Source organism: Lynx rufus, unplaced genomic scaffold (genome assembly GCF_022079265.1).
Source record: "Lynx rufus isolate CCGP_SWC_20201006 ecotype Redwood Valley unplaced genomic scaffold, mLynRuf1.p SCAF_13, whole genome shotgun sequence".
Lineage (NCBI taxonomy): Eukaryota > Metazoa > Chordata > Mammalia > Carnivora > Felidae > Lynx > Lynx rufus.
This window is the reverse complement of record NW_025814827.1, coordinates 162,047-179,828: the sequence shown is the minus strand read 5'-3', so window position 1 is coordinate 179,828 and position 17,782 is coordinate 162,047. Positions and strand designations below refer to the sequence as shown.

The 17,782-nt window shown below is 39.8% G+C and overlaps 1 protein-coding gene across 1 annotated transcript in view; it reads right to left on the bottom strand.

Moving 5' to 3' along the window:
* Positions 1 to 17,782, bottom strand: part of FBXO22 (F-box protein 22) — a 30,693-nt gene that overhangs the window by 1,599 nt on the left and 11,312 nt on the right. Inside the window, exons 5-6 of the mRNA XM_047074737.1 lie at positions 16,474 to 16,638; positions 2,162 to 2,327 (exon numbers count right to left, since the gene is read on the bottom strand). Of these exons, the coding sequence (XP_046930693.1) occupies positions 2,162 to 2,327; positions 16,474 to 16,638 (331 nt within the window). The remainder of the gene's footprint in view (positions 1 to 2,161; positions 2,328 to 16,473; positions 16,639 to 17,782) is intronic.

Genomic DNA, 17,782 nt, shown 5'->3' with positions numbered 1-17,782 from the left:
TACCTTGGTGTCCCATTCTAAAAAAGATATATTAGATACTTGTTCAATCATGGACAGTAATTTTATTAAGAACCTGTAACTCCAGAAGTTTTAGCTTTAAGTTGTTTGGTCCATAAAGAAACATAATTACATTGCTATGTCTTATTTATTACTTTCAGCCTACAATTCAGCTTAATCTAAAGGTAAAAACATGCTTTTGTTTATATTTGCCTTTTTTATGTAATATTTTATCCTTACTAAAACAAATATAAAGTGTCAAAGTTATAAAACATAATATAGTGAACACCTATACCTACAGGGAAAAAACAAATACCTTATATTTCTATCACGTTTATCAACATGTGAGTCGGTGAAATGGGCAAGATTCACTAGGTTAACAAGAAACTTAACTGAAAAAGCTTAAGAGGACTAAGATAATAAGATTAGCTTAGTAGCAAAACCAGTTACTGAGGGGCAGAATCCACCTTATGAAGTCCTCCACTGCTCCTTTAACTTTATTTCATTTCCTCTTTGGCATACAATTGCAATGTGTATTGTCAATATCTTGCCCCAAAGAATTATTTACCTAGCTTTTTTTTGGTGAGGTGGTATATCTGGACACTATTAAAACAGAGTCTCGATTTATTCAATGGCTTCTCTTACCCACGGACACAGTATGAAGACCACATTACAATTAATGTGTCATGTAAAGGTTAATTGTTCTTGAGGACTATTACCATAACAGGTATAAAAAGAAGATGACAACGAACCATGCTAATAGACTTACGTCTCAGATGCTAAATGTCTGAACTGAGACTGGCATTTCAAAGGCAAATGAGGTATTAAATCATCACTGCCCTACTGTATACAATTTAAAGATAAAAGCAAAGACACAGAAAATCAGGCAAGAAGAGAAACAATCACAGATAATTACTGAGAATTAGGTGTATTTATGCATGAAATCCAATGTTTGACATCCTGCTTAGAATTCAGTGCCTCGACTTAGCTACATTTGACCCCTGAGCAACACACATTATCTTATATGTGGATTTTTCTTGACAAGTACAAGACTGTAAATTTGTTTTCCTTATGACTTTCTTAACATTTTCTTTTCTCTAGCTTTCCATATTATAATACATACATACATGTGTTAATCGACTGTTCATGTTATCAGTTAAGACTTCCAGTCAACAGTAGGCTAAGTTTTGGGAGAGTCACAAATTATACATGGATTTTCAACAGGGGTTGGCGCCCCCCCTATCCCCTGCATTGCTTAAAGGTCAACTATATTTGCTCTTCTTGACTCATCAGAGGAGCCTTTCAGAAAGGAGATTATAACTGGGATTATTTACATTGCTTGCTTTTAAAGATACTGATCTCTAACGGTCTGTTGACACATCGCCACTCTAGTATCCAAATACTAACCACAAATATAGTGAGAAATGAATACTAGTGCTTGCAGGAAGCATCAGGGGATAACACATTCTCATTTTCCTGCTTTTGGAAACTGATGATATTCATGTTCACTTAATTAGTTCAAACTCAGAAACTACTACATACTCTCATTCAAAATGCAAAGGGAGTAATGGTGCCCAAAATAACTGAGCAAATATTTCACCCTCAAAAGCAAAAGCCTTGGTAACAAAATCAAAGATAACACAAATTTGACACCTTTTGAAAAAGGCTTTCAAAAAGATCTAGTATAGCATTTCCCAAAATGTGTGCCCATACCAATAAGCATCCAAGATGCTCTACAGAATGGATTTGAGAACTGTCACAGTAATATTCCCTCTCTAGAAGATTTCCATAGCACTGAGTATGTCAGAGGCTCTAAGAAGTTTTACCATAAAGCTTCACTGTTTCGCCATGCATTTCCTTCAGAGGAGGAAACAGAACTACAGAGGAAGTTATTACTGATATTATATGGAGCACAGAGATGTTGTGGGAGATACCAGTAGACAGTTCTGAAAATTAATTTTAAGGAGAGTAGGAGTCCATTTAAGTTATTAAAAGACAACATATAAATTTCATTCTTCAGTTGTAAGAAGAATTATATAGAGTATTGTATAATGGAATGAACTGTTAGCAATTCTATAAACATGTGTTTTAAAAACCTGGATAAGAAAAATCTGAGGACATTTCTGGGCATACATGGGAGGAATCAGAAGCACATGAGACATACTTGTCAGAGGTCAGTGATGCCAGGTTGTCTACCTGACCTCCAGCCAAGATGACATTCATATCACTGAAAGTGCTGACTACTCGCTGCAGATAATTACTGGCTCCCACCTTACAGCAATTATAACCAAACACCAGGACCACACGAAGCTCAGGGTTATCTAAAAGACCTGCAGAGAAAGGAAGAGCAACAATGAAAGACAGCCTCCAAACACGAACTTGAAACTTCATCACTATCTTATTTTCTAAATTTTTGCAAAATGAAATGTTTCCGCTACTGACCTGCACTTCTAGTTATGTGCAATTTAGTATTTAAACTGTCCAGTTCCCCCCCCCCTTTTTTTTTTACAAACTTTAACACTGTTTAAAATCTTTGCTGTAATTTTCCCCATTAAAAAAAACTAAATGGCTACTTGAAAATAATACAATCAACACTCAACACAAATAAGGAAGCAGCTATGTAACTGAGCAGCATCCACGGTGGACCTTGGTGTAAGCCATCTCCACACAGGCCACCACCTAGAATGAAAGGGAATGTTGGTTTACACAGAACAGAGTTAGCAATAGTAATAATAAAGATTCAGAGAAAATGGAGAGAAAAGGCACCAAACACCTGTCATGTATTTAATGGTGGTCTCCCCCAAAATGTATCCACATCAAATCTCTGGAACTGATGAATGTAAACCCATTTAGGAAAAGGGTCTTTGCAGATGTAATTAAGGACATGGGGAAGAGATCATCTCTTATTATCCAGTTAGGCTCTATATACTATAGTAAGTGTCTTTAAAAGACCTATATAAGAGACACAGACATAAGAAGAGGCACTGTGACCACAGAAGCAGAAACTGGTGTGATACAACCATGAGGTATAGCAGTGGCCACCAGAAGGTGGAAGGGACAATGAAGAGATTCACCCCTGTAGCCTTAGAGGGGAGTGGAGCCCTTTCGACACCTTGACTTCAGACTTTTAGCCTCTTGGGACTGTGACAGAATAAATTTCTGTTGCTTTGAGCCACCAAGTTTGTGGTAATTTGTTACAGCAGCCTCAGGAAACCAATATACCATGAAAATACATATGGGCCCTATCCACCTTTTCCAGGAAAGGAGGGTGGGAGAGAAGATGCTATAACTATAAGAAACTCTTTCCAAACCAAGAAAATGTTCAATTCTGCAGCCTAAGAACAAAAAACAGCTTCTGTTAGGGGGCAGTATAGCCCAACAGGAGATAGGTTGTACTCCTGCACTCCCCCACAAATTCCCTGGCTTTCACCTGAGCCTCTGGACACTGTAAAACTATCAATTTGAAATTTTCTGGCATTATCAAACAGGTAATAGGACAGGAAAAAAAAAAAAAATACCTAACCCACATTCTCATCCCTGTTTCCACTGACTCAGCCACATGACTTCCATCTTGGCAGACCTAAGGTGAATATTACCAGAAATATGACTCACTTAAGGAAACAGGTGTGGGGGGAATGATTATTTACTAACACCAAATATTGACTTATCCAGGGAAATTTCCTCCAGTCTACTTCTATTTAAAAAAATTTTTTTTAATGTTTTTATTTAGTTTTGGGACAGAAAGAAAGCATGAGCTGGCTGGGGAGGGGCAGAGAGAAAGGGAGACAGGAACCGAAGGGGGCCTCTGTGTTGATAGCAGAGAACCTGATGCAGGCCTTGAACCCATGAACCGCGAGATCATGACCTGAGCCAAAGTCAGATGCTTAGCCAACTGAGTCACCCAGGCACCCTTCCTCTTGTCCACTTTTAATTCTCTCCACAATAAATCACTGATTTGGAGAGTGAAAAGGATATTAGTATATAAGTCCAGTACTTTCATGATACTACACACCCTAAGCCATTACTAAAGGGTCTTTTTTTCCCACAAAGAGCAGCACAGTTTGAGAGAATGTTTTTTTTTTTGTGTTCTAAAATGAATATCCAGAGTTGGAAGAGGGCTGTGGGATGAACTGTCTAGTTTTACTTTACAAATAAGGACTGCTAATCCCAGAGAAGTGACCAGCCCAGAAGAATAACATGGCAGGCTATAGATTAAAACCCACATCTCCTCTCAAGAGTTTTAGGTTTCAGAAACCTGAAGACTTCTAAATCTCTAACTTCCCTATTGTTTTCTAAGCTTTAGACCCTCTTTTACAATTGCCTACTAAACATTTTCATCTGAGCATTCTAAAGGCACCACCCTCACTTACTTAACAAACACATACCCAGTGCTTTCCACATCTTCCTCTGGTGATACTGCTCTGTAGCTGAACCCCCCACACACAAACCTAGAAACTACAATCACTTCCCCCTATCCCAACTTAGAGAACAAATCCAGCTTAGCCCAGTCTGGCTGTCTGACGGAGCAGATGGGTCTGTATTTGACCAACAGACCATCCAGAGCTTTAGATATGCAACAGAAGAGGGAAGGTACAACTCAAACTCCTTGCCACTCAAAACTGAAATGCCTACAGTACACTTGCCTGACAAGACCACCCAGCTCTTTTTGAAGTAAATCTTGGCACTGCCTTCGGTCTTCAGTTCACCTCTGTGGGGAAAGAGGACGGCCCTCTACTCAGGACAAGTATCTTAGGTCTTTCAACTTTAAGAAAGCACACCAGCCATTTCCCTAGGTGAGCCGCTTATTGGGCAGGTGACTATACTTATTATCCAGTCCAGCTATTAAAAGATGCAATCTCCAGTTCATTGTTACCTGAAATTCAGCTGTGAGATCTAAGTCACAGCAGAACGAGCGCCTAAAAAGAGCATGTGGGCCATTCATTCCTTTAGCAGATCTAAATATTAGATTAAGCAGAAAGCTCAGTAACCAGACCTCACTGCTTTGGACTCTACCATTGCTTTTATTGATGCCATTGGTGTTCGCAGAGTGACCTAAGAAACTGCTTCAATCCAGTAGAAGAATTTATCTCTGTTCTCAAAAAATTGGGAAGAGGTGGGCTGCTTCTGCTCTGGCTTAGCCAACCTGTGGACCACCTCTAGCAAATGCTGATGGTATGAATCTTGTGTATTACCCTCAGCCTGGGTTTCACTGTGTTCTTCCTACATGTCCCTCAATTCAGAACTCCTCCACTGATACTGTATCTTTGTAAGCTGCCTTAAATTAATTTCAAATAAGGCAAAATATAAACTTATCATAGCTAAGATAAACTAGAAGGCTAAAAGGAAATTTAAAAAATAAGATAAAATCTAGACACCAAGACCATGTCAGATTCAGGAAAATCAAAATAGGAAGAACTATTCCAAAGTTAGGCCAGGACTCCTTGGAAATGCTCTGGGTCTGCATGTCCAGATTTCTATTCTTTCTAGAGAAGCCATTCTCAAGACAACTATTTTATGATCTGTTTGAAAGTGATGGGATCTAAATGCATGTAGAAAACCTACTTCAAAGTACAAGTCTACGTAAAATGAGGCTAATATCATGAACAATTCATGGACCAAAGCTGAGATTTTTAGCACCACTTCCCCCGGCCCCAGGATAGGATACCTATCTTTTTCACACTAGGGGAGGGAAGTATGAAGTCAGCCCAGTAAGGATGTGGGTTCTGGAGTCAGACCAGGGTCAGAACTCAGGCTCAACCACTTACAAATGTAGAACTCTGAGCAAGGCTAGACTTCGCCAAGTTCAGATCCTTCCTCTAAAACTGGGACAGGAGCAAATCTCAAGGGCAGTTACAGTCATAATAAGATAATGTCATAAAGCAGCACTTATTCAGGGGCCTCGTACCCACCACAGGCTCAATAGAGCATAGCTAACAAAACACAATCTGGCTAATTTAGTGAGGGCCCCGACCATAAGTTAGATCTGTTTAGCCAAATACTGAAATGATGAAGCTAAGGCAACATTTCCCCTTGAATTAAATGCATCTAAAGTAAACATCAAACTTAGAGGGAGGGGAAAAGAAGCCTTGTATCCTATCCTCAAAACTGACTGGGGGTCACCTGTGTTGTTCTGGCTTTTGTGTAGTCATGTTTTTGAGATGTACCTTATCCACAAATATCTCTGGTGGTATACAGTAAGAAGCTGTCCCTGTCCACAGACATGGAGCCTGTGGCACAGGGGCTGGGGGTGGGAGGCACGGTAGGCTGGGGCTGTATTATGCACCACTGTGACCTGGGAGTCAGCCCCCACCAGCCTGTTAACAGTTTGTGTTTTCTAGCCCTCTTGCTCCCATAGCTGAATGACGTCTACCACAAGGGCAGTAAAACCTAACAGAACACTGGCACCACCTTCCTGTCACTTAGACTTTCTCAAGGGCTGTGAAACTTCTAAAACAGAGCAAGTTCCATCACGTATGTTTTAGCAACATCTTTCTCTGCTTTGCACCTGATCACTGTTGGTGTCCCCCTCAAGATTCTCTATGAAATCTCTAGATAATTTAAAAATATAGTCACTCTTTTTTTTTTTTTTTTTGCAATCTGAGTTAACGAATAGTTTAGTTTTCACCTCTCTCAGTTGCTGGCAGAGTTCAAGAGGAGTAGTCAATGGACCAAAAAGTGGTAAGCAGAAAGGACCTGAACAACCCACAAAGTAGATCATAACATCATCAATGTAATAGCAAACTCAGCACTTCCGCCAGGCACTGTTCTAAGCACTTCACAGAAATTCACTTATTTAAATGCCCACCAGAACCCATTATGTACTGTTTAGCTCCTAGAAAGTCTATGAGAATTCAACATCTTCAAAATTCACAAGAAAATATGCAAATTGTACCCACGATTACAGGACTTGACTCAGACCAGACATAAGTAATAATAAATACACACTTCCAGAGTGGCTGCCCAGAAGGAACTGGTGTTAGTAGGTTACAGAACTGACACTTCCCCTCCTCTCCTTCCAAGAGCAAATGCAGGAGGACCCTTCAGGACTTCCTCTTGTGACCTCAAATGTAAAAACTAGTGGAAAATCTTTTCTAATATCAGTGTCTACAAATAAAACTGTAACCCAGAAAATCACTGGGCCCCAGGAGAATGTCAGAATGATGGGTTTGTAAAAGAGAAAGAGAATCACAGGTGTGAGACAAGTGTCTGATAGACTACCCACCTCAAGGAGGACTGCCTCAGATTCCTCCATCTTCTTGAGCACATAAAAGACAATGGTCCAAATTTAAAAATACAGGAAATGTGGCCATAAAATAGTATGGAATGAATACAGATTATATCTCAATCTAAGCAGAGCTTCAATTTCCTGAATACCATTAACAGGATAAAAATGATGCCTTGGAATTAGTCAAAACTGCTAACAGCAAACGGCTCTGGAAAGGACACCAGTAAAGAATGCCTCACATAGCAGACTAAACATGGGCCTGCTTTTCCCTTTGGTTTGTGAGGCCTATACTTAGTACTGTAACGCAAACAAGGTCTTACAAATCTAGTAAACTATTTTATCATAAAATGGAAGGTTTATTCTGCTCAAGATTTTGGCTCTCTCTTGTAATATGACAAAACTAGGGTTCTAGCTTTAAGTAGTGCTATCATCAGGACCTCAGTCATGGCTCCCAAGGTGCTATGGGACAGAGGAGAGAGTATGCCCAGGAGGCACCATCCTCACTTACGGAAAAAAGAGGTAACACACAGAAGGTCTGGCAATATGACCTTCAGCAAAAGCACTGAATTAAAGGCCAAATGAGCCTGTCTAATGGAGTCGGATTTTTTCTTAATCCTGCTCCTCTTGCCCCAGTGTTCTCTATTTCTGTTCTCTGAAGCACCAGCACCCCACTCTGTTAAGCACAAAACTCAGAGTTATCAATGAGTCATTCAGTCTTCCTTCTCATTTCATATCCAATGATCTGCTAATTTTCTCCACTCAATTTCCTGAACTTCATGCTCTGGTATTATTTCTTGCTTAGACTCTTGCAGGGGGGTCCTAACTAGTCTCCCTGTTTCCAGTATCTCCCCACTATGGAGAATCACATTTGCTAATAGGAGAACATTTCTGGTTAACAGTTGTCATTTACTGACTACATTCTTTAGCCTGGCTTCACTGTGCCCCACCCTTTGTTCTTATGATCCCCTTCACAAAACCTTTGTTTGCAAAAATGAACTGTTTACTATTTCCCCTACATTTCTCATTACCTGACTCTGTGTTTAGGTTTCTGTTAATCATTTAGCCTATCCGGTTACCATTCTTATTTTTCATTATGTCTCCCATTCTTCAAAGCCTTAAATGGTATTTGCCCCATGAAGTCTCCTCACTCTCCTTCCCACTGGCAATCCTTAGAGCAATCTATCCAGATCTCTCTAATAGAGAGGCACACCTTACTTTCTCACTTGGGTTATAATCACATACGTATCTGTCACAACTTTCCCAGAATAGCACTGAGACAGAATCTGCATCCAATTAATTTTTCTAACCCAATGGGACCTTTCAAGCTGAATGACATTAACATATAATTTCTACATCATGAACCTACTGAACTCAGTAGGCCATCCTCTTGTCAGCAACAAACTATATCTCTTCTTCCTTCCTTGTACTAAATTTGTTGCTGAATCTTTTCTGAAACCTGTACTAAGCTGTCCTGGACATTATCGCAGACAGCCTACCACACTATGTGCAAATGGCTCTCAAACCAACATCTCTGACTTCAACTCCTCCTTGAGTTTCAGACCCACGATTTTCTAACCACTGGTGTAAGAGAGATCTAGTTTGCTGAGCACCATTAACTCCTGCCAGCCTTCCAACAAGTCTCATTATAACATGAGAAAGTCTCTCTAGCTTAGCTATACACAAAGGCACAATCCGAAGTTTTCCTTAGAGAACATTTGGCATCCTTGATTTCGGGTAGCTTTAACATTACAGATAACTCTGGTCTTCTGTTTATGTACTATGAAGTCTAAGAGCCTTTGTTCTCTACTACTACAAGTTTGGTCTCCTCACCGACAACATACTGTGTAACAAATTCTATCTGGCAAACTGCTGTGAGGATTAGAAATAGTATGTAGCACAGTACCCAGTTTATAATGCCTCAGTATTAGTTACCATTAATTGTCACCATCAGCCAAAACATGGGTATCTTCCTCTGGCATGATGCTTCTAAATGGGATGATAAGAATACCCAAGACCTGAGAACAGGGAGAAGATGGCGGCGTAGGAGGACGCTGGGCTCACCGTGTCCTGCTGATTGCTTACATTCCACCCACATCTGCCTAATTTACCCCGATAACCACCAGAAAACTAGCAGAATGGACTCTCTGGAGCCAAGCATAGACGAGAGGCCCACAGAAGAGGGTAGGAAGGGCGGAGAGGCAGTGCGCTACATGGACTGGCAGGAGGGAGCCGGGGTGGTGGAGGGGCAACCAGACCACCCGACAAGGCAGAGGCCCCAAGTCTGGCTTGCAAAAGCAGAGGGGCCCGATGGAGTGTGTTCTGACAGCCAGTGGGACTTAACATCTGGAATGTTATAAGTCAACAGCTCTGCTTGGAGAGTGGGAGGGATAGTTGTTGAGCCCCGGAGGACAGAGCTCAGCTTGGCGGGGAACAAAGGCGCTGGGAAGCGCTGTCTCCCTCACCCATCCCCCAGCCAAAATCCCAAAGGGAACCAGTTCCCATCACGGAACTTGCTTGCACCCCTTAAACACCCAACACTATGCTTCTGCGGATCCATCCCTCTGACGGGTCTGCCTCCCTCCCAGTGCCACAGGGCCCCTCCTGAAGTGGACCAACTGAAGGCAAAGCGAGCTGAGCCTGCCCCTCTTGCCCCTGTGCACCTTGTGGATCCACCCCATCTAATATGCCAGATCCCATCGAAGCAGTACCACAAGAATGGCAGTGCGCAAGCAGCCCAGACAGAGGCCACACCACTCCACAGTGAGTCTTGCCCCTGGGAGAGGGGAAGATAAGGTACACACCAGTCTGACTGTGGCCCCAGTGGTGGGCTGAGGGCAGACATCAGGTCTGACTGCGGCCCCACCCACCAATGCAAGTTACTCCAGACAGCACAGAGGAAGAGCCCTGCAGTTCCCTGCCACTCCAGAGACTATCCAAAATGATGAAACGGTGGAATTCTCCTCAAAACAAACTCAAGGAAGTAGCGACAGCTAACGAACTGATCAAAAACGATACAAGCAATATAGCAGAAAATGATCTTAAAATAATAGTCATAAAATTAATAGCTGGGCTTGAAAACAGTATACAGGACAGCAGAGAATCTCTTGCTACAGAGATCAAGGGACTAAGAAACAGGAGGAGCTAAAAAATGCTATAAATGAGCTGCAAAATAAAATGGAGGCGACAACAGCTCGGATTGGAGAGGCAGAGGAGAGAATAGGTGAATTAGAAGATAAAATTATGGAAAAAGAAGAAGCTGAGAAAAAGAAAGATAAAAAAAATCCAAGAGTATGAGGGGAGACTTAGAGAACTAAGTGACATAATTAAACGAAATAATGTACGCATAATTGGGATTCCAGAGGAGGAAGAGACAGGGAAAGGTGCTGAAGGTGTACTGGAAGAAATCATAGCTGAGAACTTCCCTGAACTGGGGAAGGAAAAAGGCAATGAAATCCAAGAGGCACAGAAAACTCCCTTCAGACGTAACTTGAATCAATCTTCTACACGACATATCATAGTGAAACTGGCAAAATACAAGGATAAAGAGAGAATTCTGAAAGCAGCTAGGGATAAACATGCTCTAACATATAAAGGGAGACCGATAAGACTCGTGACGGATCTGTCTACTGAAACTTGGCAGGCCAGAAAGGAATGGCAGGAAATCTTCAATGTGATGAACAGAAAAAAAAAATGCAGCCGAGAATCCTTTACCCAGCAAGTCTGTCATTTAGAATAGAAGGAGAGATAAAGGTCTTCCCAAACAAACAAAAACTGAAGGAATTCGTCACCACTAAACCAGCCCTACAAGAGATCCTAAGGGGGATCCTGTGAGACAAAGTACCAGAGACATCACTGCAAGCATGAAACCTACAGACATCACAATGACTCTAAACCCATATCTTTCAATAATAACACTGAATGTAAATGGACTAAATGCGCCAACCAAAAGACCTAGGATATCAGAATGGATAAAAAAACAAGACCCATCTATTTTCTGTCTACAAGAGACTCATTTTAGACCTGAGGACACCTTCAGATTGAAAGTGAGGGGATGTAGAACTATCTATCATGCTACTCAAAGTCAAAAGAAAGCTGGAGTAGCCATACTTATATCAGAGAGAACTAGACTTCAAATTAAAGGCTGTAACAAGAGATGAAGAAGGGCATTATATAATAATTACAGGGTCCATCCATCAGGAAGAGCTAACAATTATAAATGTCTATGCGCCGAATAAGGGAGCCCCCAAATACATAAAACAATTAATCACAAACATAAGCAACCATATTGATAAGAATGTGGTAATTGCAGGGGATTTTAATACTCCACTTACAACATTGGATAGATCATGTAGACACAGGATCAATAAAGAAACAAGGGCCCTGAATGATACACTGGATCAGATGGACTTGATAGATATATTTAGAACTCTGCATCCCAAAGCAACAGAATATACTTTCTTCTCGAGTGCACATGGAACCTTCTCCAAGACAGATCACATACTGGGTCACAAAACAGCCCCTCATAAGTATACAAGAATTGAGATCATACCATGCATACTTTCAGACCACAATGCAATGAAGCTTGAAATCAATCACAAGAAAAAGTCTGGAAAACCTCCAAAAGCATGGAGGTTAAAGAATACCCGACTAAAGAATGAATGGGTCAACCAGGCAATTAGAGAAGAAATTTAAAAATATATGGAAACAAATGAAAATGAAAATACAACAATCCAAATGCTTTGGGATGCAGCAAAGGCAGTCCTGAGAGGAAAATACATTGCAATCAGGCCTATCTCAAGAAACAAGAAAAATCCCAAATACAAAATCTAACAGCACACCTAAAGGAAATAGAAGCAGAACAGCAAAGACACCCCAAGCCCAGCAGAAGAAGAGAAATAATAAAGATCAGAGCAGAAATAAACAATATAGAATCTAAAAAAACTGTAGAGCAGATCAATGAAACCAAGAGTTGGTTTTTTGAAAAAATAAACAAAATTGATAAACCTCTAGCCAGGCTTCTCAAAAAGAAAAGGGAGAGGACCCAAATAGATACAATCATGAATGAAAATGGAATTATTACAACCAATCCCTCAGAAATACAAGCAATTATCAGGGAATACTATGAAAAATTATATGCCAACAAACTGGATAACCTGGAAGAAATGGGCAAATTCCTAAACACCCACACATTCCGAAACTCAAACAGGAAGAAATAGAAAGTTTGAACACACCCATAACCAGTGAAGAAACTGAATCAGTTATCAAAAATCTCCCAACAAATAACAGTCCAGGTCCAGATGGCTTGCCAGGGGAATTCTACCAGACATTTAAAGCAGAGATAATACCTATCCTCCTCAAGCTATTCCAAAAAATAGAAAGGGAAGGAAAACTTCCAGACTCATTCTATGAAGCCAGCATTACTTTGATTCCTAAACCAGACAGAGACCCAGTAGAAAAAGAGAACTAGAGGCCAATATCCCTGATGAATATGGATGCAAAAATTATCAGTAAGACACTAGCAAATCGAATTCAACAGCATATAAAAAGAATTATTCACCATGATCAAGTGGGATTCATTCCTGGGCTGCAGGGCTGGTTCAACATTCTCAAATCAATCAATGTGATACATCACATTAATAAAAGAAAAGATAAGAACCATATGATCCTGTCAATCGATGCAGAAAAAGCATTTGACAAAATTCAGCATCCTTTCTTAATAAAATCTCTTGAGAAAGTCGGGATAGAAGGAACATACTTAAACATCATAAAAGCCATTTATGAAAAGCCCACAGCTAATATCATCCTCAATGGGGAAAAACTGAGAGCCTTTTCCCTGAGATCAGGAACACGACAGGGATGTCCACTCTCACCGCTGTTGTTTAACATAGTGTTGGAAGTGCTAGCATCAGCAATCAGACAACAAAAGGAAATCAAAGGCATCAAAATTGGCAAAGATGAAGTCAAGCTTTCACTTTTTGCAGATGACATGCTATTATACATGGAAAACCCGACAGACTCCACCAAAAGTCTGCTAGAACTGATACATGAATTCAGCAAAGTTGCAAGATACAAAATCAATGTACAGAAATCAGTTGCATTCTTATACATTAATAATGAAGCAACAGAAAGACATATAAAGAAACTGATCCCATTCACAATTGCACCAAGAATCATAAAATACCTAGGAATAAACCTGACCAAAGATGTAAAAGATCTGTATGCTGAAAACTATAGAAAGCTTATGAAGGAAATTGAAGAAGATATAAAGAAATGGAAAAACATTCCGTGCTCATGGGTTGGAAGAATATTGTTAAAATATCAACACTATGCAAAGCTATCTACACGTTCAATGCAATCCCAACCAAAATTGCACCAGCATTCTTCTCAAAGCTAGAACAAGCAATCCTAACATTCATATGGAACCACGAAAGGCCTTGAATAACCAAAGTAATTTTGAAGAAGAAGACCAAAGCAGGAGGCATCACAATCCCAGACTTTAGCCTCTACTACAAAGCTGTCATCATCAAGACAGCATGGTATTGGCACAAAATCAGATATAGACCAATGGAATAGAATAGAAACCCCAGAACTAGACCCACAAAAGTATGGCCAACTAATCTTTGACAAAGCAGGAAAGAATATCCTATGGAAAAAAGACAGTCTCTTTAACAAATGGTGCTGGGAGAATGGACAGCAACATGCAGAAGAATGAAACTAGACCACTTTCTCACACCATTCACAAAAACAAACTCAAAATGGATAAAGGACCTGAATGTGAGACAGGAAACCATCACAACCCTAGAGGAGAAAGCAGGAAAAAGACCTCTCTGACCTCAGCCGTAGCAATTTCTTACTTGACACATCCCCAAAGGCAAGGGAATTAAAAGCAAAAATGAACTATTGGGACCTCATGAAGATAAAAAGTTTCTGCACAGCAAAGGAAACAATCAACAAAACTAAAAGGCAACCAACAGAATGGGAAAAGATATTTGCAAATGGCATATCGGACAAGGGCTAGTCCAAAATCTATAAAGAGCTCACCAAACTCCACACCCAAAAAACAAATAATCCAGTGAAGAAATGGGCAGAAAACACGAATAGACACTTCTCTAAAGAAGACATCCAGATGGCCAACAGGCACATGAAAAGATGCTCAACGGCGCTCCTCATCAGGGAAATACAAATCAAAACCACACTCAGATTATCACTTCATGCCAGTCAGAGTGGCTAAAATGAACAAAACAGGAGACTATAGATGCTGGAGAGGATGTGGAGAAACAGGAACCCTCTTGCACTGTTGGTGGGAATGCAAACTGGTGCAGCCACTCTGGAAAACAGTGTGGAGATTCCTGAAAAAATTAAAAATAGACCTACCCTATGACCCAGCAGTAGCACTGCTAGTAATTTGCCCAACAGACACAGGAGTACTGACGCATAGGGGCACTTGTACCCCAATATTTGTAGCAGCACTCTCAACAGTAGCTAAATTATGGAAAGAGCCTAAATGTCCATCAACTGACCAATGGATAAAGAAATTGTGGTTTATATACACAATGGAATACTAAGTGGCAATAAGAAAGAATGAAATATGGCCTTTTGTAGCAACATGGATGGAACTGGAGAGTGTTATGCTAAATGAAATAAGTCATACAGGGAAGGACAGATTCCATATGTTTTCACTCTTATGTGGATGCTGAGAAACTTAACAGAAGACCATGGGGGAGGGGAAGAAAAAAAATATGGTTAGAGAGGGAGGGAGCCAAAACATAAGAGACTCCTAAAACCTGTGAACAAACTGAGGGTTTATGGGGGGTGGGAGGGAGGGGTGGATGGGTGATGGGTATTGAGGAGGGCACCTGTTGGGATGAGCACTGGGTGTGGTATGGAAACCAATTTGACAATAAATTTCATAATAAAAAAGAAAAAAAAATAAATTGAAAAAGGACAGATTAATAGGAAAAAAAAAAAATACCCAAGACCTTCACTGTCCTTTTCCTGAATGTTCCTCCCACCAGTCAATTCCTCCACACAACACAAGCCACAGTGCAGATGGATCACTGTGACCCACTGCAAAGCCTGCCTAAAGGTACAGGGGCCAACATTAGCCTACCATCTATAGAGCAAGGTATTTGGCTAAGTGTTTTATAGAAGTCATTGTATCTCGTGCTTACAACTCTGTAATTCAGTTATTTCCACTTTACAGATGGGAAACAGAGGCTTAGAAAAGTTAGGAAATTTGTCCTAAATTAGGAAAGCTGGAATGTAACAGAACTAGGGCAGCTATAGCCTGCATTCTTACTAGCTATAGTTTCCTGCCTTACCCTACAGGCTAGCTGTTGAAACTTCCCATGTTTTACCTGTACCTGACAACTCTCTTCCACATTATCAAGAGGCCAGCTGCTGCTAGCTGCTGGTCTCTGCAGTCAATGCCTCCTTCTTCTGTACTTCTCATCTCATCCCCACCAGTCACTTTAAGTCTTTTTGCATTGTAAAAGACAGTTGCACAAGCCAGTCTCAATGTGTAGACTCCTTTTTTTTCTCGTTAGTAAACCAATCACAAATTTTCCCTTTGTTGCTACAGTTTTTTTATTCCTGCTGGAGTCAGTGCCATTTCAAATAATGGAAGCTTATCTCTATAGGATGGTTGATTGATGCATAACCAGGTAACCAATGAATATTTTTCATGCCAACAGAGACTTTTTAAAATAAGTTAATGGCAATCAGTTCATCTGTAGATGCAAACAAAAAGTCTTAACACTGTTCTGCTTGAGTACCTACTCTGCTGCTTATTATATTAAATTAGGCTTTCTCATCAGATCCTAGAAATTAAGCCAACGCTTTATCTCTTCAAAATCACCTCTCATGATCTTGCCTACTCTAGCCAAACTTCCTCTTACATGTCCTAGTAAATCCTTGTTTGACAGACTCTGCCTTAACTTAGAGCTTTTCTAAAATTTATCAAGTTCACTATACTTATTCCCATCTTTCTAATTAGTTGACATAGAACTAATCTGTATTTAATAAAAAAAAAAATTTCACAATAAATGCTATTAGTGTAAAACAATGCTTAAAAAAAGCTTTCCAGAAAACTAAAATAGCAAAATGGTAAAGTATCAAAGAGAAAGAAGTGCTTCAAAATTCAGAATTAAATACAAATACATTTATTAGTAACACGTATACTTAATTCAGACTCTCTCAAAGGAACAAACACAATCAAATTGGGCAATTAATGGTAAATAACATTGACTTACCTACTTCAGTGAGTTGATGTCTTTCTAGTGTTAAATTCTTTGGGTCCTTAATAAAATGAAAGGGTTGTATTTTTATTCCTTCAATTTGAGGGAATAACAGAGCAAAACCAGACTCTCCAATTTCTATTTCCTGAGGTCGATTGTTACCTGATCCCATTGGAGTCACTAGGAAAAAAGTTAAAGAGTTTCATGAATAGCTTTTTTTTTTTTAATGTTTAGTTTTTATTTTTCAGAGAGAGAGAGAGAGATAGCATGAGCTGGCGGGGGTGGTGCAGAGAGAGAGGGGGATAGAGGATCTGAAGCAAACTCTGTGCTGACAGCAGAGTCTAATGTGGGGCTTGAACCCACAAACCTTGAGATCATGACCTCAGCCAAAGTCAGATGCCTAACCCACTGAGCCACCCAGGTGCCCCTCATGAACAGATTTAATAAAAACTGAAATTTCACTTGGTATGTTATCTAGTGCCACCTAGATAACTATAGTTTGGGTCACTAAGATAATCAACAAGTTAACAGGTCACTATCTGAGAAAAAAATTCTCAGCTTTGAAATTTTTGGGGGTGGTGTCATGATGTCTGCAATCTACTTTCAAATGGTTAGAAAGAAATGTTTTTATAAACAAAGAGAAAAAAAGAACTGTATGCAAACTTCTTAATTTTTTAAAGTTTATTTATTTTGAAGAGACAGAGAGAGAGAGAGAGCACGTGTGTGCATGGGGGAGAGGCAGAGTGAGAGAGAATCTCAAACAGGCCCCGGCACTATTAGTGTACAGCTCGACATGGGGCTCGAACTAACGAACCATGAGATCATGACCTGAGCTGAAATCAAGAGTCACATGCTTAACTGACTGATCCACCCAGATGCCCCGCAAAAATTTTTAAATCAGTGAATCTAGACCAAAGGAATATGAATGGTTACTATTCTATCATTCTGCAACTTCGAGTTGAAGTTTTTCTAAATAAGAAGTTGGAGGGTAGAAAATACATCTTTGCAGCAATTCCCCTTTTAAAAAATTATCTTAACAATATTTGACAATTATATAAAATATATATATGTATATATACATACATACACAGATATATAGTCACACACATACACACACACAAAATACTTTTATCACAGAATTTTTAATAGAAAATAAAGGGAAAAAATCTAAATGCCCTACACTGGTATTTAGATTAAAAGTTATATTTAAACAATCAACCACAGCCATTAAGAATGACAGACATATTTACTAACATGGAAATATGTAATATGTTGTAATTTTAAAGGTAGGTGTTATGGACAGAATTGTGTCCCCCCCAGATTT